This window comes from Lolium perenne, chromosome 7 (assembly GCF_019359855.2).
Source record: "Lolium perenne isolate Kyuss_39 chromosome 7, Kyuss_2.0, whole genome shotgun sequence".
Lineage (NCBI taxonomy): Eukaryota > Viridiplantae > Streptophyta > Magnoliopsida > Poales > Poaceae > Lolium > Lolium perenne.
This window is the reverse complement of record NC_067250.2, coordinates 294,958,265-294,981,291: the sequence shown is the minus strand read 5'-3', so window position 1 is coordinate 294,981,291 and position 23,027 is coordinate 294,958,265. Positions and strand designations below refer to the sequence as shown.

The 23,027-nt window shown below is 45.9% G+C and overlaps 2 protein-coding genes across 2 annotated transcripts; both read right to left on the bottom strand.

The window, feature by feature from the left end:
• Positions 1 to 13,750: 13,750 nt before the first annotated feature.
• On the bottom strand, positions 13,751 to 16,289 carry LOC127312164 (uncharacterized). The gene is made up of 2 exons (XM_051342626.2): positions 15,109 to 16,289; positions 13,751 to 13,892 (listed from the first exon to the last, which is right to left on the bottom strand). The coding sequence occupies exons 1-2, from the start codon at positions 16,235 to 16,237 to the stop codon at positions 13,855 to 13,857; spliced, it is 1,167 nt and encodes a 388-aa protein (XP_051198586.1). The 5' UTR covers positions 16,238 to 16,289; the 3' UTR covers positions 13,751 to 13,854.
• Positions 16,290 to 18,692: 2,403 nt separating this feature from the next.
• LOC127312165 (L-ascorbate oxidase homolog) lies at positions 18,693 to 22,435 on the bottom strand. The gene is made up of 7 exons (XM_051342629.2): positions 22,159 to 22,435; positions 21,945 to 22,054; positions 20,545 to 20,815; positions 20,354 to 20,456; positions 19,907 to 20,255; positions 19,209 to 19,653; positions 18,693 to 19,137 (listed from the first exon to the last, which is right to left on the bottom strand). Exons 1-7 carry the CDS (start codon positions 22,297 to 22,299, stop codon positions 18,925 to 18,927), a joined length of 1,632 nt encoding a protein of 543 aa, XP_051198589.1. The 5' UTR covers positions 22,300 to 22,435; the 3' UTR covers positions 18,693 to 18,924.
• Positions 22,436 to 23,027: the final 592 nt, after the last annotated feature.

The following is a 23,027-nucleotide window of genomic DNA, read 5'->3' as shown; positions in this document are numbered from 1 at the left end:
TTTAGGGTTTTAGGGTTTAGCACATAAGCATAATAACACTCATCATGGCAAAACACAAATACTAGGTATGAGCACTATGCATAGCACCCAATGTAAGAAAAGTTTTTGTTGGTTCTCATTTTTGGAAAAAGGAAATTCATTTCTCTTTGTTTTAAAATTTGGGATGTTACAAACCCTTCCCCCTTAAACAAATCTCATCCCGAGATTTTAAGAAAAGTTAGGTTCCTAAGAGAGATTGTGCGATATGATTGCACAGGAAAACATACTTGGCAGGGCCTGAGTTGCTTCTTGGGCTTCTGCTGCAGTCATATTGTAAAGGCGGCCATTGTTGTTGTTCTGGTTCCTTCTTGCGGCAAAGCGGCGCTGGTTCTGAGCAGGTGCAGCGGTGTTGGCGGCAATCTTGGCAAGCTTCTTGGGGCACTCATTGGAGTAGTGACCCACAATTCCACATTCATAGCAGTTGATGGTGGACTTGTCCTTGGGGTTGACGGGGACAGTGTTGCTTCCAGTCATTTGGGCAGTATTGGGGTTGTTGTTGTTGGTGTGGTTGTCGTTGTTATTGTTGCTGTTGGTGTTGTGGTTGTTGTTGTTGTTGCTTCCGGGCTTCGGGGGTCCTCCGTGGTTGTTGGTGTAGTTTGGTCGGTAATTCTGAGCAGTAGGCTTGTTGTATCTGGGAGCAAATCCTCCAGATGAGTTGTTGCGGTACTTCTGGGTATTGCTGGACCCATGCTGGTTCATCATCCGGCGTTTGCGGTTCTCATTGGCTTGGTAAAGTTTCCCTTCCATCTGGATAGCTGAGTCCACCAGGGCTTCTAGGTCGGCAAAGGGAATGTTCACTAACACAGTTTGCATCTCGTCATGCAGTCCGTTCAGAAATCTTTCTTTCCTCTTCTCATTGGTGTCGGTCTCATCAGGGGCGTACCTTGACAGAGTGAGGAATCTATCGCGGTATTCTACCACAGACATTCTGCCTTGCTTGAGTTCGCGGAACTCGTCTCTCATCTTCTTGATCAGTCCTTGGGGCACGTGATACTTGCTAAACTTGAGCTTGAAATCTGCCCAAGTCATCATCTGTCCCGCATTCATTGCACGGGCACTCGTCCACCAAGCTCTGGCAGGTCCTGCGAGGTAATGGGTGGCGAACAGTACTTTCTCTGCGGCTTCAACTTGCGCAACTTCGAGGTTGTTCTCCATTGTCTGGAGCCAGTCATCAGCATCTAGGGGTTCTTCAGTCTTGTTGAATATTGGTGGGTTGGTGTTCTGAAAGTTCTTTAGCTTTGATCCTGGGTGATCATGAGGGCCTTGATTGTTGTTTGCAAGCTGTTGAAGTGCGGCAATGTTGGCTTGGCGTTCAGCTCATTCAGCTTGCCTATCCTCCAGCATGGTTTGCAACATCTGCATCATGGCGTCTTGATTGGCGCTGCGGGTTGGTGGGGCCATCTGAATATTGAGGTGGATGATAAGATAAGAGGGAAATTTCTAGGGTTGGTTTGAGTTAAAGTTCAACAAGTTCAAAAATTGAAAACTGGAGTAGTGTTGAGGGGGTAAAAACCAGTAACACTTTTTCATTCATACCAAACATCACACATTACAAATCTAACACACCATTGGTTTGAAGAACCATTCATTCGCTCTACGATACAAGGGGATCCTGATACAACTCACACCTACTTAAGTGCTGGAGTGATACTACTCTTCCGGGTGGATTCTTCGTCTTTACGGGTGATGTGCTTGGCGAGAGGCGAGGGCGTTGTCCAAATCTCTACGGGTTTTGTACAGCCTGAAGTCCTGGTGTGCTACATAGTGGTTCATCTCCGTGTGTGGTGGCATGGTCATCGATCTTCCCATGGAGTCATGTCTTGGGTAGTAGATGAAGCGAGTGTTCCTAATCTTGTTCCCATTTTGTCCACACAGACGGGCAATGGCTTCTTGCATAGCTCTGACTAGTCCTTCCTTCCAGGTGCTTCCCGTTACAGAAAACCATATGGTTTCCCATACCGGGGCTCCATGCTTTCTTCGTAGATCTGTAGAAACTTCCCACCGAGGTGGTCCTCCCAACTGACTATTGAGGGGTATTCCGAAGAACTCGGGATACGGGTGTCCTAGATATTCCACTAGTTGCTTCAAATCCTTTTCGAACTTTAGGTCGCCTCCGTGACCAAGCTGATGGAACTCCCATTGGTACTCCATCTGTGAGCAAAGAGGATGAGTAAGTTAAAGAAGTAGTCAAGTGTGCAAAATTTTAGGTAAGCTTGCAAAGAAAAGTAGAGCATAGATTTCTCATTTTTTTGAAAAAGATCTCAAGGATGAGAGGGAGAATAAGTTTTTTCCAAGTATTTACTTCTTTGGTTTTGAAACTAAGTTTTTCAGACGTCCATTCTAACTAGGGTCTCCTAAGGTCAAACCATGGCTCTGATACCAACTTGTCGACACCCGGATTTTTAAGTCCTGATGCCTGTTATGCCATACATCGCAATCCCAGGAATATTGTTGTTGCGAGACATAACAGTTGAATATCATAAGTCATCATTCATTACATATCATAGTCGTCTTACAAATAGATCACATGATCCAATATTACAATAATAGTTGAACTATTGTTTCAACACACATCACAAATACATAGCGGAGGCGTAGATAGAAGGGGACTCTATAGTCCACAGGCCAACGCTTGACGTCAGGAGTAGTCCTAGTTGTCGTAGACGTCCTGCTGTCCATCCTCTTCATATTGCTGCTCCTCTTCATAGTCTGGCCATTCGAATAGCCAGGGACACAGCCGTGAGTACTTTAAAGTACTCGCAAACTAATACTAATGTAAGTACTAACATTTCTGGTAAGGGGTGCTAAGCTCTAGTTTCTTTTGCATAAAGCCAATTTTAGTTCACAAGTATTTGAAATAAAAACTCTTCATGTGCTAACTAACTCAAGTGGGAACATTAGTGTTATTCCCACAACTTAGTTGTATTTCAATTCAAAATCACCATTTCAAGTTCAAATCACAAGTCACCCTTCACATGTCACATTTTTGAAAATGGTCTGATGACGAAACAGTATGGCCTTTCCAACCGTCCATAACCGTGGACGCGGCTATTCGAATAGTTCTACACTCTGCAGAGGTCGTACACTTGTGCCACAACATTTGCAATGATCCGTCAGGGTTAACTGGCCCTGATTTATCACACTCCGTGTGCGGACTACCAACCATAACCTTTCACCTACATACCCTAGTATAGGCACCTCTCCCCATGAGCTTGGCCTCCCAGTGAAGACAAACTGTCAGCCTGGGAACTGCACAGGGCTTGGGCCGGACATTCACCTCATATTCACGTCATATCACATCGTTCCATATTTCTTTGGAGGCAGCCCTTGGCATAACCCCGATGACGCTTGTTCAGAGGGAATCCATACTAAGATACATAAACTTCTAGTTAAGCCCTACCCATATCAGGTATTGTGGGGGTACTTGTAAAATTGGAATGGTATCGCATCCGAACTCAACCATCAGTTTTTGTAAAATTCACCATGTCATTCACAAGTCACATTCACCTTCAAAATCTTTCAATAGAATGACTCAGCATTCCAAGGTTTTCAAATTCATTTCAAACTCACAAGTTCCCATCTAGAGTAGTCAATTTTAATTTAGCACTAGCATCTAAGTATGGGGGGTGCTAAGTAATTTGCTTTGCTTCTAGGCTAACATTGATACTCTTGTACTAACCCAATACTAACCAAGTGAATCATAAATCAAAAAGGTTGTTTGATAAACAAAACTTAAAAACTTGTAAGGTAAAAACTTGGGATAGGATCATTAAACATAAAGTATGAGGTAGTGGTGCCTTGCTCTATTAGAGCTTTGCACTTGGGTAACTTGCAAGAATATTAGCTTGCCTTGGCTGTTGAGGTGATCAAAGTGGTCTTCTTCTCCTTGAAAGTAGTCCTCCTCCTCCTCTTGATACTCCTCGGTACTAGCGTCTAAAATACGAATACGAGGTACAATCACCAAGCAATTCATTGGCTATTCTAAACATCACATGTATTCTCACAAACTATTCTGTTCACACAATTAATACAATTAGGGTGCATTGGTGGTGTGGCTTGAGGAAAGATAATTTCCTCTCATTACATATGTAAATGATAGTTTCCATATGGTTCTTGAGGAATAATTTCCTCTCATTGAATCTTCTTTAAGATTTAATTTCTCAAACCATCACACATGAATTTATGTTGACCTAAGTCAACCATCCATCATCATCATTTGAGAAAATGATTTAAATGAGGTAGAGATACCTCATACTATTTAACACTTCTACAATGATTTAAATTCTCCAAGTATTTCATATGAGAGCATTTGACCTGGGGTCCAAACTTCATATGAAAGTATTTGGGACAAGATTTAAATGAAGTGAAACACCTCATATAATTTACACAAATTAAACTAGCATCACCATTTACTATTAAGTGGGTAGATGTGTTGTTTTCTTATTTAAAATACTTTCCTCTCATACTAATTAAGGTGTTACTTTTAACTACTTAGAGAAATACTTTCCTCTCATTATCTTATTAAGATTTAATTTCTTTTATGAATAATATATGACCTAGGTTGACCAAAGTCAACCTCTTCATACTTATTATTTAAGAAAATGATTTAAATGGGGTGAAGCACCTCATACACTTTAATCATAATATGGTAAAGATTTAATATCATCAAACAATTCATATGAGATCTAAATGACCAGAGTCTCTACCTTATTTTGAATTGTTCATGATAAGATTTAAATGAGAGAAAAACTCCCATGTGATTTATTAATAGTTTTGGACAATATTTTTGACTAGAAATCGCCATATAGTCCTTTAATTAAGCTAGGCCATGATCATTCAAAGTAAGCATGGCATATTGTTGCAAAAACAATTAGTACAAGTGAAATGTGATTTATAGGAGTTGGAATTAACTTAAAAGCATTTTTGGTTGATTTTTAAGATTTATTTGAATACTGAAAAGCCTCTGACTTGTTATTTTTGTCACATTAATTCTATACAAGATTTTGAAATGGGACCAGTGTGGTTTTGTAGATCTTTTCAGTAGCTTTCCAACCATATAAAGTTTGCTAAATTTGGCCAAGCCAAACAGATTTTATGAATTTTCAAAGTTGGGTTCATTATTGAATTCAAACTAAATTTATTAAACGAAATTTGAATTAAACGGGCTGGCGGGAAGCGTTACTGGGCCAGAGTTGAATTAAAAAGGTCCAAGCCAGCCCACCACACGTCCACGCACGCGTGGGCTGCCTGACAGGGGGCTCCACCTGTCAGCGGCACTTAAACGGCGAAACGTTACGGGGAGAGGAGGGCCGTGCGATTAAATGTGAGATCGACGGCCGAGGGTGGTCGTCTTCTCCGGTGAGAAGGGAGCTCACTGGCGGTGGCGGTAGGGGGTCAGAGAGCTCGTCGGAGCTCCGGCGAGCGGTGGCGGTGTTCCGTTGGAGGTTGTCGAGGACGAGGAAGAAGCCTGTAGCAGTGGCGTCGCTCGGGGAGGCTCCAGTCGATGGCGATTGCACCAGGACTTCCGTGGCTCCGATCGATCGATTGGGGCTGCTCCGGCGTCGATCGAGGTAGCTACTGGGTGGAGGAGAGGCAGTGGACGATGGGGAACGAGATGGTGTGCTCAGCTTCGTCCAGGGAACACGGTATTTATAGATGGCAAGGGTGCTGCGGGGCGCGGGCGAGGTCAACGGCGAAGTCGTCGTTCGGGCGACGAAGGAGCGAGGAAGGTGCGCAGGAGGTGGCGACGTCCACGGCGGTCCTTGGGGCATTAATGGCGCGGTACGGCGAGGCGTACGACGGTCGAAGCGCGGTGTGTCTTGCGCACGGCGCGTGGCGGAATCGTCCTCTCCGGCGGCAGGTACAGCGAGTGACGCGAGCGTGTCCGGCGCGCTCACGTGGCGTGGCGAGTACCATGGCGGCGGAGGCGGTCGAAATGCGACGGAGTACGGCGAGCGACGCGTGGCCGATGGACGTCTGGCGGGCGTGTCTTGGCGCGACGTCATCGGCATCTGGGCGATTTTGGGCGCGCGATTTCCGGGGACTGTGGGCGTTGTCGGTGGCAATGGGGATGCTAAGCGTGGCCAGGAGGTGAGGTGGAAGGTGCGGACACGGTGGCCGTGGCCAGAGAAGAAGAAAGGAAGGGTTGGCTCGACGTGGTGTCCATGGCCGGCATGGCCTTGCCATGGCCAAGTTTGGCCATCTTCTGGTGTTTCCTTGGCATGGGCTAGGTGTGGTGGTGTCCAGGGGTCAATGCCAGGGAAGGTGGTGGTCAAGACAAGGCTTGGTTTGATCACATTTTGAAAATTGTGAATCTTGCATATGTTTCAAGGTCTCCTCTTTGCTTGATCCTATCTCTTGATCCAAAAAGAATTTGGGGTGATGGTCTTTACAGAAAATGTTCACCTTGATGAGTACTTGGATGGCATGCAAAGATTTGAATTTGTTTAGTTTAGAAATCTTGAAATATAGAGGCTCAAAGTGGTGACCAGACTATAAATGTCAAAAGTGACCATGATCCTATGTGAGCTAAAATTTGAATTTGGATTTGGTTCAAATGGTATTTACTTGCATCCCCATAGTTGGAATAACCATCAAATAGTATATTACAAGTAATGGTGAAGTCAAAAAGGGTCTAGGGTCAAAATTTGCAAGATTGGCATAAGTGTGAGATTGTTCCTCATATTAAAAAGTCCTAACTTTGCATGAGCATAGATTTTGATCCAAGATGATTTTGGCATGGTGGTCTTTACCAAAGTTGTTCTCCTTCATGTGCTCTTGGATGACATGCAAAGAATCGAGAAAGTTTATTTTGAAAATCTTGAGGCACAAGGGCTCAAAGTAGTGACCAGAGTGAGGTGTATTTGGTGTTAGATTGAGTTGGGTAAAAGGTTCAAACCATTTTGGGGCAATGTGAGTGCCTAGGTCAAGATTTAATATTTTGGCTGAGTGCCACATATACCTCTATGCATATGTTTTGATTTTATTTTAATTCTCACTTGAATTAGTTGGTAAGTACTTGGTTGAGTGTGTTGATGTATTTCAAAACATTTACCAAGGTCAACACTCAAGGTTGGAGCATTTGCAAAAAGTAGCCATAGGCTTGCAAATGCCTTTTTCTTATTTAAGATCACCTCTTTTTATTTTGGTTTTTCAAAGATTTGTGATAAGAGAGATGAGGTTTAGGGTTTAGTGGTGTTCACAGTTTCACCACCATTTAGCAAAAATAATAAAGGTAGGGTTCAAGATTTACCTATTAGGGCTATATGCCCACATATGTCTTTTCCTTTATTTTGGTTTCTCAAAATAGATCCAAATGATTTTTGAGAAGGATAGGGTTTAGGGTTTTTCTTATTTGATTTCTTTCTCTTTTATTTTATTTGGTAGGTGATCTTCACTTGATCACTTTTAGGGTTTTAGGGTTTAGCACATAAGCATAATAACACTCATCATGGCAAAACACAAATACTAGGTATGAGCACTATGCATAGCACCCAATGTAAGAAAAGTTTTTGTTGGTTCTCATTTTTGGAAAAAGGAAATTCATTTCTCTTTGTTTTAAAATTTGGGATGTTACAGGGCGTCTGGGGCCGCCCGAGGCATCGCCACCATAGGGTGGCGCGGCCCAGGGGCCCACCGCGCCGCCTTATGGGGTTGGCGCCTCGTGGCCCCCCTCCTTCTGGTCTTCTAGCCCCGTGAGTTTTCTGGGAAAATAGGCCCTTCGACATTAATTCTGGGGATTTTCCTGAAAGTTGAGTTTCTGCACAAAAAGGAGACACCAGGGCAATTCTGCTGAAAACAGCGTTAGTCCGTGTTAGTTGTATCCAAAATACACAAATTAGAGGCAAAACAATAGCAAAAATGTTCGGGAAAGTAGATACGTTTTGGACGTATCATATATCTCTCTGTAGAAGAATCAAAAAAATCTGCGAAAATTCATGCGTGATCCTCAGATACGTACGCAACTTTCATTAGTTTTGAGCTTTTTCATCTGAGCCTGTTAAGTGCCTCTAAAAAATTCATCTTTACGGACTGTTCTGTTTTGACAGATTCTGCCTTTTATTTCACATTGTCTCTTTTACTGTGTTGAGTGGATTTCTTTGTTCCATTAACTTTCAGTAGGTTTGGGTAATGTCTAGAAGTGTTAAGAATGATTGTTTCCCCTCTGAACATGTGAGTTTTTGATTATGCACTAACCCTCTAATGAGTTTGTTTTGAGTTTGGTGTGGAGGAAGTTTTCAAGGGTCAAGAGAGGAGGATAATATACTATGATCAATAAGAGTGAAAAGTCTAAGCTTGGGGATGCCCCCGTGGTTCATCCCTTCATATTTCAAGAAGACTCAAGCATCTAAGCTTGGGGATGCCCAAGGCATCCCCTTCTTCATCGACAACTTATCAGGTCAACTCTAGTGAAACTATATTTTTATTCCGTCACATCTTATGTGCTTTACTTGGAGCGTCTGTTTGTTTTTGTTTTTGTTTTTGTTTGAATAAAATCGGATCCTAGCATTCCTTATATTGGAGAAAGACACGCTCCGCTTTTTCATATGAACACTGGTGTTCTTAGTTCTACTTTTAATGTTCATGGCGGAGTTGAAAACCGCTTCGTTGATTGCTATTTGGTTGGAAACATAAAATGTGTCATGTGGTAAATGGTATATGGTCTTGAATAATTTGATACTTGGCAATTGTTTTGAGCTCTCATAGATCATGTTTAAGCTCTTGCATCATGTAGTTTAAACCTATTAATGGAGAACTACTGTACAGCTTGTTGAAATTTGGATTGCATGATTGATCTCTCTATGGTCTAGATATTTTCTGGTAAAAGTGTTTGAGCAACAAGGAGACAGTGTAGAGTCATATAATACTTGCAATGTGTTCTGATGAAAGTTTTGCTGTACTGGTTCATACTTGTGTATGCTTCAAACAACCTTGCTAGCCAAAGCCTTGTACTGAGAGGGAATGCTTCTCGTGCATCCAAAACCTTGAGCCAAAACTCATGCCATTTGTGTCCACCATAACTACCTACTATGTGGTATTTCTCTGCCATTCCAAAGTAAATTGCTTGTGTGCTACCTTTAAAATTTCATTCCTTGTCTTTGCAATACATAGCTCATGGGAAAATAGCTTAAAAACTATTGTGGTATTGAATATGTCGCTTATGTATCTTATTTCTTATAAGTTGCTTGTTGAGCGGTAACCATGTTTCTGGGGACGCCATCAACTTTTTACACCTTTGTTGAATATCATGTGAGTTGCTATGCATGTTCGTCTTGTCTGAAGTAAGGGTGATTTATCATGATTAAATGGTTTGAGTATGCATATTGTTAGAGAAGAACATTGGGCCGCCAACCAAAGCCATGTATCATGGTGGAAGTTTCAGTTTGGTCATTAAACCTCAATCTCTTATGAGAATATTATCTGTTGTTGAATGCTTAAGCATTAAAGAGGAGTGCATTATCTGTTTTCTATGTTGTCCCGGTATGGATGTCCTCAAGTTGAGATCTATCAAAACTGAGAAATCAAATGCGATCTATCTCCTTGGACCTTTGTATGCAGTGACATAGAGGTACCCCTTTGTGACACTTGGTTGAAACATATGTAATGCAATGATAATCCATGGAAATCCGAGCTAATTAGGACAAGGTGGGAGCACTATTGGTATTCGATGCATGAGGCTTGCAACTTATAAGAGGTCTTATGCATAACACATATGAATTATTACTACCGTTGACAAAATTGTTTCCATGTTTTCAAAATAAAAAGCTCTAGCACATGAGTAATCCATGCTTCCCTCTGCGAAGGGCCTTTCTTTTACTTTATGTTGAGTCAGTTTACCTACTTCTTTCTATCTTAGAAGCAAACACTTGTGTCAACTGTGTACATTGATTCTTACATGTTTACTTATTGCACTTGTTATATTGCTTTATGTTGACAACTATCCATGAGATATACATGTTACAAGTTGAAAGCAATTGCTGAAACTTAATCATCCTTTGTGTTGCTTCAAAACCTTCTATTAAGAATCTATTGCTTGATGAGTTAACTATTATGCAAGACTTATTGATACTTGTCTTGAAAGTACTATTCATGAAAAGTCTTTGCTATATGATCCGGTTGTTTAGTCATTATTGTTACTATTGCTTCGAATCACTTCATTCACTTCATACGCTTTACAATAGTATTGATCAAGATTATGATAGTAGCATGTCACTTCAGAAATTATCCTTGTTATCGTTTACCTACTCGAGGGCGAGTAGGAACTAAGCTTGGGGATGCTTGATACGTCTCAAACGTATCTATAATTTCTTATGTTCCATGCTAGTTATATGACAATACTCGCATGTTATATATACACTTTATATCATTTTGATGCATTTTCCGGCACTAACCTATTAACAAGATGCCGAAGCGCCAGTTCCTGTTTTCTGCTGTTTTTGGTTTCAGAAATCCTACACAGGAAATATTCTCGGAATTGGACGAAACAAAAGCCCACGGTCTTATTTTCCACGGAGCCTTCCAGAAGTCCGAAGAGGAGACGAAGAGGGGACGCGAGGCGGCCACACCCTAGGGACGCGGCCCCACCCTTGGGCGCGCCGCCCTATGGGGTGGGCCCCTCGGGCGCCTCCCGACTCTGCCCCTTCACCTATATATTCCCTCCGTCGCGAAAACCCTATCACCGAGAGCCACGATACGAGAAAAGTTCCAGAGACGCCGCCGCCGCCAATCCCATCTCGGGGGATTCAGGAGATCGCCTCCGGCACCCTGCTGGAGAGGGGAATCATCACCGGAGGGCTCTACATCACCATGCCCGCCTCCGGACTGATGCTTCAGTAGTTCATCCTTGGACTATGGGTCCATAGCAGTAGCTAGATGGTTGTCTTCTCCTCTTGTGCTATCATGTTTAGATCTTGTGAGCTGCCTATCATGATCAAGATCGTATATTTGTAATGCTACATGTTGCGTTTGTTGGGATCCGATGAATATTGAATACTATGTCAAGTTGATTATCAATCTATCATATATGTGTTGTTTATGTTCTTGCATGCTCTCCGTTGCTAGTAGAGGCTCTGGCCAAGTTGATACTTGTAACTCCAAGAGGGAGTATTTATGCTCGATAGTGGGTTCATGCCTCCATTGAATCTGGGACAGTGACAGAAAGTTCTAAGGTTGTGGATGTGGTGTTGCCACTAGGGATAAAACATCGATTCTTTGTCTAAGGATATTTGTACTGATTACATTACGCGCAGTACTTAATGCAATTGTCTGTTGTTTGCAACTTAACACTGGAAGGGGTGCGGATGCTAACCCGAAGGTGGACTTTTTAGGCATAGATGCATGCTGGATAGCGGTCTATGTTCTTTGTCGTAATGCCCTAATTAAATCTCATAGTAGTCATCATGATATATGTATGTGCATCTCTATTTGTCAATTGCCCAACTGTAATTTGTTCACCCAACATGCTATTTATCTTATTGGAGAGACACCACTAGTGAACTGTGGACCCCGGTCCATTTTTTTACATCTGAAATACAATCTACTGCAATCTTTGTTCTTTGTTGTTCATCGCAAACAAATATCATTCTCCACACCATACGTTTAATCCTTTGTTTTCAGCAAGCCGGTGAGATTGACAACCTCACTGTTAAGTTGGGGCAAAGTATTGTGATTGTGTTGTGCAGGTTCCACGTTGGCGCCGGAATCCCTGGTGTTGCGCCGCACTACACTCCTTCGCCAACAACCTTCACGTGGCCTTCATCTCCTACTGGTTCGATAACCTTGGTTTCTTACTGAGGGAAACTTGCTGCTGTACGCATCACACCTTCCTCTTGAGATTCCCAACGGACGTGTGCTTCACGCGCCATTATTGCCCATTATGTAATGATGGATGTGAAGATATCAAACATATGCTCTTTACCTGTCATAGGGCGAAGGAGGTTTGGAGATTCTTGGGTTTAAGTGAGGCTCTTGATGAAATCTTAATCCAAGACAGATCAGGAGGTTCAGTGATTGTGGAGGAGATCATAAGGAAGGGTGGTCGTCTTCAATTAATGGACAACTTGGGTTTTGTTGAACTAGTTCTTTGTGCTGGTGGTACATCTGGTGGGAAAGAAGGCAAAAAGTCCATGACGAGGAGGTACAAGTGCCTTATCGTTCTGCGACATCCATTGTGATTATCACTAAAATATTATATGCAAGCTGTAAAGAAACCTCAGAGGAAGAAAGAGGTGGCTTGGTCGAAGCTGATGGAGGGCATGATGAAAATTAATGTTGATGCTGCTTTTGATAGTCAGTCGGGGAGGGGAGCTGCAGGTGTGGTAATAACAAATAAGAGATTATACGGGTCAATGTATTGTTGCAGCCCAAAGATTTCTACCTTATGTGGTAGATGCACCTATGGCAGACGCCTATGCTCTTCGAGAGGGACTAGTGTTGGCACAACACATTGGAATTAATAACTTCATTATCTAGACCGATTGCACACAGGTTGTGGAAACTATGAGAGATGGTGGATTTTATGCTATGGCAGCAGCTGCTGCTGTATATGCCGACTGTAAAATCATTTGGAGTGGCTTTGGCAAGGTGGATGTGGAGCATTGTCATCGAAAGAAAATCAAGTGGCGCATGAGCTTGCTAGAGATTTTTTCGAGTCTAGTAATTCTTGTATTTGGATCGATGAGCCCCTTAGTTTCGTTATTAGCAAACTCACGATTGATGTAACCGTTTTGTAGCGGCAAGTTTTTTTACGCACTTTTTTCTTTACCAGAAGGGGGCTGGAAGATGTTTAATGAGGCGGCTTGCTTGCTTTAATTTAATGGAAAATGTTCAAAAAAAAAAAAGGTCAGCGGTGGCAGGAGGAGCACAGAGGCGAGGATCACAAAATGTTGTTACAAGTGCATATCAGCCGTTGGGTGGTAACTAGGGAAATGAATTCCCATCGATTTGGTGGGGTTTTTCTTGCAAACTTTACAAAAGCACCTTTAGAAAAAGGACCGAGAACTACATTAGGTCTGATTCCGACACCCTCGAAAAGATTGAACCAGGGTTATGTAGACATCAGAAGTAGCGGAAGATCGATCCCAAAAACGGTATCTGAATTCAACACTCTAATTTGAATCTTATGTGCAAGAAGTTCAATGAGCCCCGATACTCCGATTTAGAAAGAACCTCTTCTGCTCTAGAGATATTCCCTTGTCTTTAGACTGCAAAAGCTTGAGCTGTGATTGTGTCACGCTGCCTTGCTCACCAAATCGTTTTAATGCCAAACTGTAATTTTACCACACCTCAAGTTAAGGTAATTCTACGATAATCCTCTCCTCAAGTTAATGCACAACGAAATATGCCTGACATATTGAACAGAAATATACTATGGGCACTATGATCTGGACGGATTCACCAAGACAAGCAAAATCAAACAATAAGACTTGGACCGTTCATACGTAAAACTGATTAACAGAAAGGAACCAACAAAAAATCAGTAATAATTTTCTGACTATTTGATCAACAGGAATTTCAACAACAAACACAGTTAGCCACAAGTACAGTTTGTGCTCCATATGATCAGGACGAATTCAACATGACAGCCACGATAGAACATGATGACCTGCACGAGTCACACTTTAACTGCATAACAGATAAGAAAACAACTTAATGGAGTGAACGCAACTTTCTATCCAGGATGAACTGAACGAACCGATCACAATTGACAAAGCAACCTGATATTAGTAGCTTGGAAGGAAAAACAGCAGCACACTAAAAGATGATGGATTTGTCCATTTTGCAATACATCACTATTAGTGAGCGGGACATCAGAGATCAGTGAGTCCTTGCTATCGACAACAATCTTCCACGATCTGCAGAAAAAAATACCAAACACATAAGTCATAACCGAGCGTCCATCTTAAAATTTATAATTTCAGGTGATGTTTTGCTTGTAACTAGTTTCATAGGTTACAAGACTGTATTTAACATGTGAACTTCAACTATGCCAGAAAGTAACTTTATGCATTTTAACAAAAAAAAAACTGAAGCAAGGTAAACTGATAATACAACATCAAAAATGTTGACTAGCAATCTCTATTTTCACCAACCAGACACTTTTTGCTTCATCAGCTATTTAACCAATGAACAGCAATAGCGGAAAGGAGACTTTTTATTCCAGGGGTAATGATGCAATTGGCCCCCTGCTTCCCATGGACTGCTCCATATAGTAGCACAAGGGTTTTCAGGCAGAAGAATAACCAGATCTGAGTCCAGAATTCAGAAATGGCCACAGAAACAAGAGGCGACTTTTATTTTATGGCAGGACACACTGACATAAGTTTAAAGTTTTTAGTAAAAGCAAAAAAAAAAAAAAACAGCTGAGTTCCACACCTGTTAAAATATATTTACAAATGAAAAAACAATTGGTGAACTAATTTATGACTTGGATCCTAGTATCACCAATTGTTTGTCCAACAAGTCCGGTACTACTACTTCACAGATCTTTTGAAGACTAGATCAAGATTGAAGCCATATTAAAATGTCATGAAACGGAAAGAACGTAGATTGCACTACTTTTGGTTCCAAGTAGCTGGGTTGAGCATCAGCAAACAGTAACTGAAATATGCCTCTAATCTGAAATACAACCTTTTGACATTACGGTCAGGATGAATTCGACAAGACAACAACAATTGATCATTAGGACTTGCAAACTTTTATGTGAACTGCTGAACAGAGAATAAGCAACTTGACACTTAGCAGTAGCAGCGCTGAAAGAAACCAGCAGCGGACTTTGATTAGTTAGCCCTTACTAGATAACAGTGTGCCATGAATCCAAGATATAACATGCACAAAAGTCATAACCAACTCTAAGTCAACATTTCATGAGCAATGTGCTAGTACTAATTCCAACGGTTACAAGACTGGGTTTGAGATGTGGCCTTCAGCTATGGGTTTGAGAATTGAATTTGGCATAGCTCCATACAAGACTAATTATTCACAAACCACAACCAACAGATTAAGCAAACATACAGAAGCTTTAACAAAAAGGCAAGACAATAGACAAGACCGTAAGGCATAGCATCATACCTGGAGTGTAGAAGCTCATGTAGGGCAAGACGCTAAAATATACTCCAGACTCATCAACCTTCTTAACCTGTCCAGAATTGAGCTTGATCGTGAATAAGCCAACACCTGAGCTAACAAAGATGACATCCACACCCTCTGCAAAGCCGACCACTAATGGTTCGTCATCAGGATTCACAACAGGTACTGTTTTCTCCAGCTCAATGACCCTGTATTGTACCCATTCAGCAGCTTCTTCTGTATCCACCTTCCTTAACCATGTATAAAGTCTGGAATCCTGAATGCAGGCAAATCCCAGCGAAGCGTTCTCCATGGCCATGAGCGCAATGTCCGACTCTTCCGGTTGCGGCGAGTCAATCATGGATAATCGATCTTTGCCCAAGTCATACTTGACGATCGCGTTGTCATGCCGAACCGTGAAGTAGACTGCATCTCCGACAAGGGTGCCTCGCCTAGGCTGGAGATATGGTATGTAATAGGGTGCCATGTGCCCATGTACACGTCCCTCTCGCATGTGCTGGGCGTAGATTTTGCAAGTGTTGTCGAGGCGTACTGGCACGCTACACGCGCCCGTCTCCGATGAGTAGACGCTCGCAACTATGATATCCTCGCGGTCATGGGTGGCCGCGAAGACGACGCGGAAGGGGCCGCCGTGGCAGTCGAGGTGGTCGCAGCCGTCGGTGGCGCAGAGCACCGCGGCGGAGTAGATGAGCCAGTCGACGTCCGGCTCGGGCAGGTCGTGCCGGTCGCCCGTGACGGGGTCCCAGACGAGGTAGCCCTGGCTCGAGTCGCGCTCCAGCATGTGGACGAGGACGCGGCCGTGGCGGCAGTCGAGGGGCCGCGTGCGGCGGCCGTCGGAGCCCGGGTGGGGGAACTCGGGGATTGAAGTGGTGGACGCGAAGCGGTCGGGCGGGGGCCCCTGCATCACCATGAGCTTGTGGAGGAGGCCGAGGAGGGGAGGCGCGCCGTGGAAGGCGCGGTAGCTGCGGCGGAAGCCGCGGTCGCAGATGACGCGGAGCCACGGCTTGCAGACGAGCGCGGCGCGGAAGAGGTGCTCCGGCTCGTCCGGCGGGAGGCGGAGGAGGATCTCCGCGATGAGGTCGTCGTTCAGCGGGCGTGGCGGCGGCGCCATGGTGCCGGTGCGGTGAGCTCGTGGTCTGGGTGGGGAATGGGGAAGAGTCGGCGGCGCGGTTGGGTTGGACCAAAATCGTGCTTTGGGCCGGGCCGAATAATGTTTGACGCAGAGAATCTAGGCCCATTACGGTCAGGCCGAAAAATCAGGCCCAGGCCTGGGCAGGGAGCGGAAACGCCCACCAGGCCTGGGTGGGCAGCTCATACCCACTATCTCGGCTATGCCTTGGATCTATTATTTGCAAGTCAAGTTACAGCTGGAGGTGGCGTTTTGGCTCATAGGAGCAAATGCTCCTATGAGCCAAAGTGAATATCCAGTTACAGCTGAGCTTTTTAAATCGCAAGTAAGTTGTAACCAACAAAAATGGTTCACACGGTACAAAAGTACGAGTATGATATCACTTGGCCAAAAATTAACCTAGTTATCATTCAACCGAGTAGTCACACCCCTTGTATAGGGAGAAGTCAGCAACCTGGAGTTCTAAAAAAAAGGCTATAACCGTTGGTCTTTAGGGGCCATTTGAAATAAAGAAATGGTGTAGCAATTTTGGAGCATAAGATTTTTTTTATGGGAAACTTTTCTATGGTGTTGTTTGGAATAAAGGAATAGAAATCTTTTTGAAATTTCTATGCAATAGACTATTCCATAGAAAATTTGAAGGAAAACTAAAATGAGGTCTCACCTCATGTTTTCATCTACTTAGGGCATCTCCAGCGGCGCGACGCATTTCGGACGCCGAAAAGTGGTCGGCAGCGTCCGTTTGCGTCGCCCAGCGGACATATTTTGACCGCGCGTCCGTTTGCGTCTGGGTGTGCTCCCACCGGGGCGACCCATTTTTGAATTGCAACATAGTTTGATCTTCATACAATTCCTTTGGTTTTCTACCACGAGCGATTGATTACATATGATTCAAACATAGAAAGTACATAAAAACTATACAAGGACTACTTGGTTCCTGACGGGCCGGCACCGTCGTTGCGTCGCTCCGTGGCCTGCTTCTCCGCCGCCTCTCGCGCGGCCGCTATGGCTCGGTGCGCCGATGCGTCCTCTTGCAGTGCCTGCTCCAGCCTCGCGTTGGCGGCCTCGTCCTTGAGCGTCTCGAAAGACTCGATGAGGGCCCGCTGCTCCGCCGCCTTCTCCTCCGGCGTCGGCGCATCAGGGTCATCGGATGACCATGAAATCTCCGAGTCAGAGTCCTCGGCTGCAGCGGCGGCCGCCAGCCTGCGCTGTTCCAGCTCGGCGTCGACAGCCGCATGGGCCGCCGCTCCTCCTCTCGCTTCCTTCTCCGCTTGACCCAGTCATGGCGTCCACGGCCGGGTGGAGGAGGTCGGTCTTGTCGTCGGAGTCGAACCCGTCGTCGGAGCTCGAGGCGGGGAGGTGGAGTGGGAGGTGAAGGTGGAGGTGGAGGCGCGGCAGCTGGCGCGCGCCGCGCCGCTCATGGTGGATCTACCGAGTGGCGCTACGGCAACGGCGGCTAGGGTTTAGTGCGGAGGAGATGAGATGCTGGCGCCCCTGTTTATATAGGTCGGAGGCAGGGCGACGGCCGCGCCACGCGGGGCATCGCCATTACTACGCGCGGCACGCGAGGCAGCCGCAGACTGCCGAAGCGACGCCTGCGCCGATCTTGGCGGAGAAGACGCATCGACGGCTGCGTGCGCTGGGCGCGCACGTCTACTAGGCTGCGCACGCTCGCGGAAGCCGAGGCACGCCATTAACGTGGCCACAAAGGCTGCGGCGCGCCGCCCGCATAAGTAATGCCGCGAAGACGAAGCGATTGTGACTGCCAGGCGGGCCCGTGCCAGGACCAAGCGGTCACTTTGCGCGTCCGCGCAGCGTCCGCCGAGACGCAAACCTGGCGCATATTTGGGCCAGGTTTGCGTCTCTGCGGACGGCCCGGTCACTTTGCGTCGCGCCGCTGGAGAGGGTGCACGACGCATTTTCGGTCATGGCGGACACAAACGGTCGCTCATCGTCCGTTTGGGTCGCGCCGCTGGAGATGCCCTTATGCTTATAATTCCTATGTTTTCCTCTGCAACATTTGAAACGTTCATGTGGTAGTTTCTATAGGAATTCAGGATACATGACATGTCAAATGCTGCATTTTTCCTATTACTATGTTGTGAGTTCCTTTGTTCCAACCGGTGTCCTTTGTGATGTGAAGTTACCCACAGTATTTTTCTTACAAATATTCAGCCATATGTCAGGCAAGAACTTAAACTTATGTGGAAGTTATTCAAGTTTTCATTGGAAAAAGTTAGCCGTATATCAGGCTTGAAATTTGTTTCTATGACATGGAGTGACTCGCGTTTCCTTGAACAACAATGCCTATGAGGTTATGAGTGTGCATCTTCTGGTTCAGATTTTCAACCCAAGGTAGCAAGACCGGAGAAATTTTGGATGTTGCTGCCGCCTGTACACTTATGCTAAAAATCGCCCATCATGTTGAATTGTTGAGGCGGTACAGGAGCCATTGGATCAAAGAATAGCGTAAAAGTCCTCATATGTGAGCAAGCAAGATACTTGCTATACAGAGAATCCACCTGCAACAACGTTTTACCTACAATTTCTGGAAAAATAATCGAAAGAATTTGGAGCTCAACAGCCTGAACAACCCAAGTTGTTCTATCCCGCGCCGTCGTCCGGTCACACCTTCGTGACACCAAAACTAACCCGGTCGGAGAGTTCATTCAGAGAGGCCTTGTCTTGCGGCCGGAGGCCCGCCCGCATAGGAGCGCGTTCTTGGGGATGGGGTTCTCATCTCGCCACGAGTTGGCCGGCGAGTAGACCCGGAGGTAGAACTGCTGCCCGAGGTACTGCCTGCCCCAGCTCTCCGACCTCACGTTCCACATCCCCACGTTGTCCAGCGGCATGTAGATCGCCGTCCACGACCCTGGATACACCTGCAAGAAAAAGTTCAGACACGGATGTTCTTTGAAGTTGATCTACTTGTCACTGAAGATGAACAGCATACCTGCAATGTGTACCGAGCGATCGCGTCTCGAAGGTTGTAGCTCTGGCGGCTCGCCGGCGTCCACGGTCCTCCCTCCATCCCAACGACCCAGAACGCGTAGCCGTCGATGTGCCACGACTGCACCTGGTTCTCGGCGTTCTCGAACACGACCTCGACGTAGTCCCGCATGTTAGACGCCATGACGGCTGTCTGGAGGTACCCGGGGCCGCCGGACGGGTTGTCGGGCATGCTCCCCGGCGTGAACACGCCCTGAATGTTGTAGAAGTCGGCCACCTTGAGGGGGGTGTCGGCCGGGATGAAAGACACACTGTTGACCGCGTATCTCAGCTTGCCGTTGATGGTCTCGCGTGAGTTGGCGAGCCTCATCGTCCTTGTCGTGTTGACGAGGCCGTAGTGGTACGAGCCTTGCGGGTTCGGCCTTGGTCCGCTCGCCGTCAGATTCCACCTGTGTATTCAGAGAGTTAGAGGAGCAGCTGATGTTTCGGTTATTCAGAGCGGTGTATGTGACTTTCAGTTTCTTCAGTTGCGTTGTTAATTATGGCCTACAAAGCAATGTTGTCCAATTGACAATTGAGATGAACAGACCATATGAACATATCTTTGAACCTCAACAAAGAGAAACTACCAGTAGAATATTTCAACAAAAATGTTCAGACATTTTCTATCGCAATGTATGATGCAGAGGTGGACAGCCTTACCGGATTGATCTAGCCTGATTCAGAGACCAATCGATCTCGATCGTAGGCCCTGGGGGAGGTGGTAACGCTGCACGGACTCCATTTGAGTTGCTGTAATGGAGCACGGCAGTGTTGGTGAGTATAGGGTTCGTGAACCGCGTCGATACCACAATGGTGTAGTCCTGGGGTGGCTGATCAGCTGTCACGAGGAACGAGTAGGACTGTCCAAGATGAACATCCAGCGATGAGTACGTGGTCTGCATGGTGTGTGATCCTTCCACCTCAACCAGGAGCAAGGAATGGCCCTGGATCCTTATGTTCACTGAGGTTGAGATGCCCACATTCGACACCCGAAAACGATATGTTTTCCCTGGTAAGATTACACCGAGTCTGTTCAGTACAACTCTATCTACACAAATATGATGTACTTCTCAGCTATTATGCCCTGTTTTCCTCTGATAATTTTACCTTGGTCTACTGTGAATCTGTTCCCATTCCAGCCTTGGCCATTGATGAGAAGCCCATCAGGGAAGGGAAGGTCATTACCACTGTCCAAGATGCCTTTCAAATCCTGCAAAGGTTATATAATCAGTTTAGATGATGCACCAAGATGGAGACGGAATGATGCACTTTTTGACACGCCAAAAACATAAGCTTACAGTGTGGTTGAGCTTGAACCAGTCACCGGCCAATATAGTGAAATCACCAGCAGGGGGATCGAATGGAACCGGGATCCTCGGGCGACTTAGGACCCTGATGCCACCGTACCCGCCAGCCGCCTTATGGAACGCAAGAGAAGGGAAGTAGTAGTAGCTCCCAATTTGGTCCTTGAACTGCATGTTGTAGGTGAAATTGCCCCCCGGTGGGATCGGGCAGTTTGTGCCGTATACACCATCCTGCCATGAGCTCCTCCTCTGCTGAATTCCTTGCCTGCAATGCATAAATTACATGATTACAAAATGGTATCATTTATCCCAGTTGAAAACTTTCACGTGCAGAGTTAACATTTGCAGAGCTATGCCTTTGTCATTCAAAGGTTTCAAGATCAGGCAAGAATGATATCAATGAAGTAGCAATTCAGTGTGTAGCCCATAGCTCATATACAAATGTGTGCCATCTCAGTACATTCATTGATTCACAACATCAGAGGAGCACATCTGATGGATCCAACTTTTAACTGTGGTTTTCTTACACGAGAAGTTCTCCAATATGAGAAGCATGTGTCTGCAGGTGGAAACAAGCAAACTCCTGCTAGCCTTGAAAAGGCAAAAGAAGCTAGAGAACGCATCAACCTGCACATGCCAAATGCTGAAACACACTTGGCCCACTGATACTACTAGTAGCAATATATTAGTTGTGCATTTTGTTTCTTTACATTGTCGATCTGTAATGAAAGCGAAAGCACGAAGCAAAAGGAGGAAAAAACTGTTAACTCCATATGAGAGGATAGGAGATGCCCTCCGAATAGATCTCATAACAGTATCAGATCCCGTTTATGGTTAAGTAAATCTAGACGCTTGCGTGCCCTGAGACAGCTCACTCCCAGGGCCGACATAGGTCACGAGCTCTGCAGCTGCAAGTGGCTACTGCCTACTGCATCTACTGAAGTATAAATCTAACCACTCGCTTGCACAGTTGCACAGCTGGTGTATTGGGAGCTGGCATATTCTTCCGTGGGCGTCCACATTTGGGCAACCAAGTCCTCTATCCCGGCAACAGCGTCGTCAGTAGCATGTGGGAAAAAAATGTCATTTACCCAAGATCATATTATGATGAATTTTGCCCGGGAATGTGGGCAAGACCGTAACACATGCGAGTGAAAACGGGGCAGTGGAACAATTCACCACAAATATCAAGATTTCACTTCTACGAATCTATATAGATTGTAAATATGCTCGGAAATGAGCCGACGGGCAGGAATGCAGCATCCAGGAAGCATTTTTTTTTTGACGGTGTCCGAGAAGCGTATAGACCGAGCTTGGAATGAACAGTTGAACAGCCGATTCAGGGAGAGCCGAGAGACGCGTACGGTGGAACCGCGTACAGATAGTAGATTTACCAGGACAGGAGGAATGGGGCGGGCAGGTTGTTGAAGACGTTGATGATGATGTTGTCGTTGGTGACGGCGTCGATCTGCGGCCCCGGGAACTGCCCGTTGATCAGGATCCCCTGCAGCGAGACCCGCGAAAATGATGCAGCTCAAAACCAGAGCAAGAACAGAGAGCGCAATGCGCGTGGGAACTGTCGGCGCGCGTACGGACGGGTAGACGTACCTCCTGCTTGACGCCGAGCGGGTAGATGTCGCCGAAGGTGATGTTCCAGGTGTAGAAGCGGTAGGGGTCCTCGGCCATGGCCAGGACGAAGGAGGCGAGGAAGAGGAGGACGAAGCAGAGGGGCGACGAGGGGGCCTCCATTGCCCAATCTCCTCGTCACACGCACGCACTGTACTCTCTGAGTAATGGAGGGAGTGATGAGTGTGGAGTGAGGTGGTGGGCGGGGCACAGGGGTCAAAGCGTGGCAGGGAGGAAAAGGATCGATCGAGCGATCTGGTCTGCTCTAGGCGAGGAGAGAGGGAAGATAAATGAGGGCTGTGTGCAGTGATGGCGCTTGGTGGTTGGCTGGAGCCTGGAGGGATGCGCGCGTCTGCGTACGTAAACGCACGCGCTTTGCTAGATTTCGGGCTGGGATCTCGATCGCTGCAGGAGAGAGAGGGAGGAAGATGGTCCTCGTGGTTTCAGGGCCGGCGGGGGCAGAGACACAGAGGTCGTGGCGTGAGTTGGCAAGGCCTGCTTCATGGGTCGTGGCTGCGTGGGAGAGGGAGGAAACGGCCAGACGCGTCGCCGGCGATCGGGGTTAATCCCGCGCGTATGCAGGTGAGGCACAATTTTCGTGAAACTGCCCAAAATAACACTAGGGGCGTTGCCGCGTTACATGGATGTTGTTATTTCATAAGACCATCTCCAACAGACGCGCTATAGGCCGCGCGGCATAAAAACGACCGATATAGCGCGCGGGAGGGAATGTGGCGCTTCAGCAGGCGCGGTAAACGGCGCGGCGCTGTAAAAATTTTAGGGCGCGCGGCGTTTTGCACAAACCGGAGCGGCATATCTGGCGTGTCGGCTACAGCGCGCGGCAACGCTCG

Coding starts and splice junctions, on each gene's coding strand:
- LOC127312165 (XM_051342629.2), bottom strand. CDS start 22,299: ATGGAGGCCCCCTCGTCGCCCCTCTGCTTCGTCCTCCTCTTCCTCGCC. Junction 22,055..22,158: donor CGCTCGGCGTCAAGCAGGAG/GTACGTCTACCC, acceptor GTCTCGCTGCAG/GGGATCCTGATCAACGGGCA. Junction 20,457..20,544: donor GGTTCAAGCTCAACCACACT/GTAAGCTTATGT, acceptor TAACCTTTGCAG/GATTTGAAAGGCATCTTGGA.
- LOC127312164 (XM_051342626.2), bottom strand. CDS start 16,237: ATGGCGCCGCCGCCACGCCCGCTGAACGACGACCTCATCGCGGAGATC. Junction 13,893..15,108: donor CATGAGCTTCTACACTCCAG/GTATGATGCTAT, acceptor TTTTTTCTGCAG/ATCGTGGAAGATTGTTGTCG.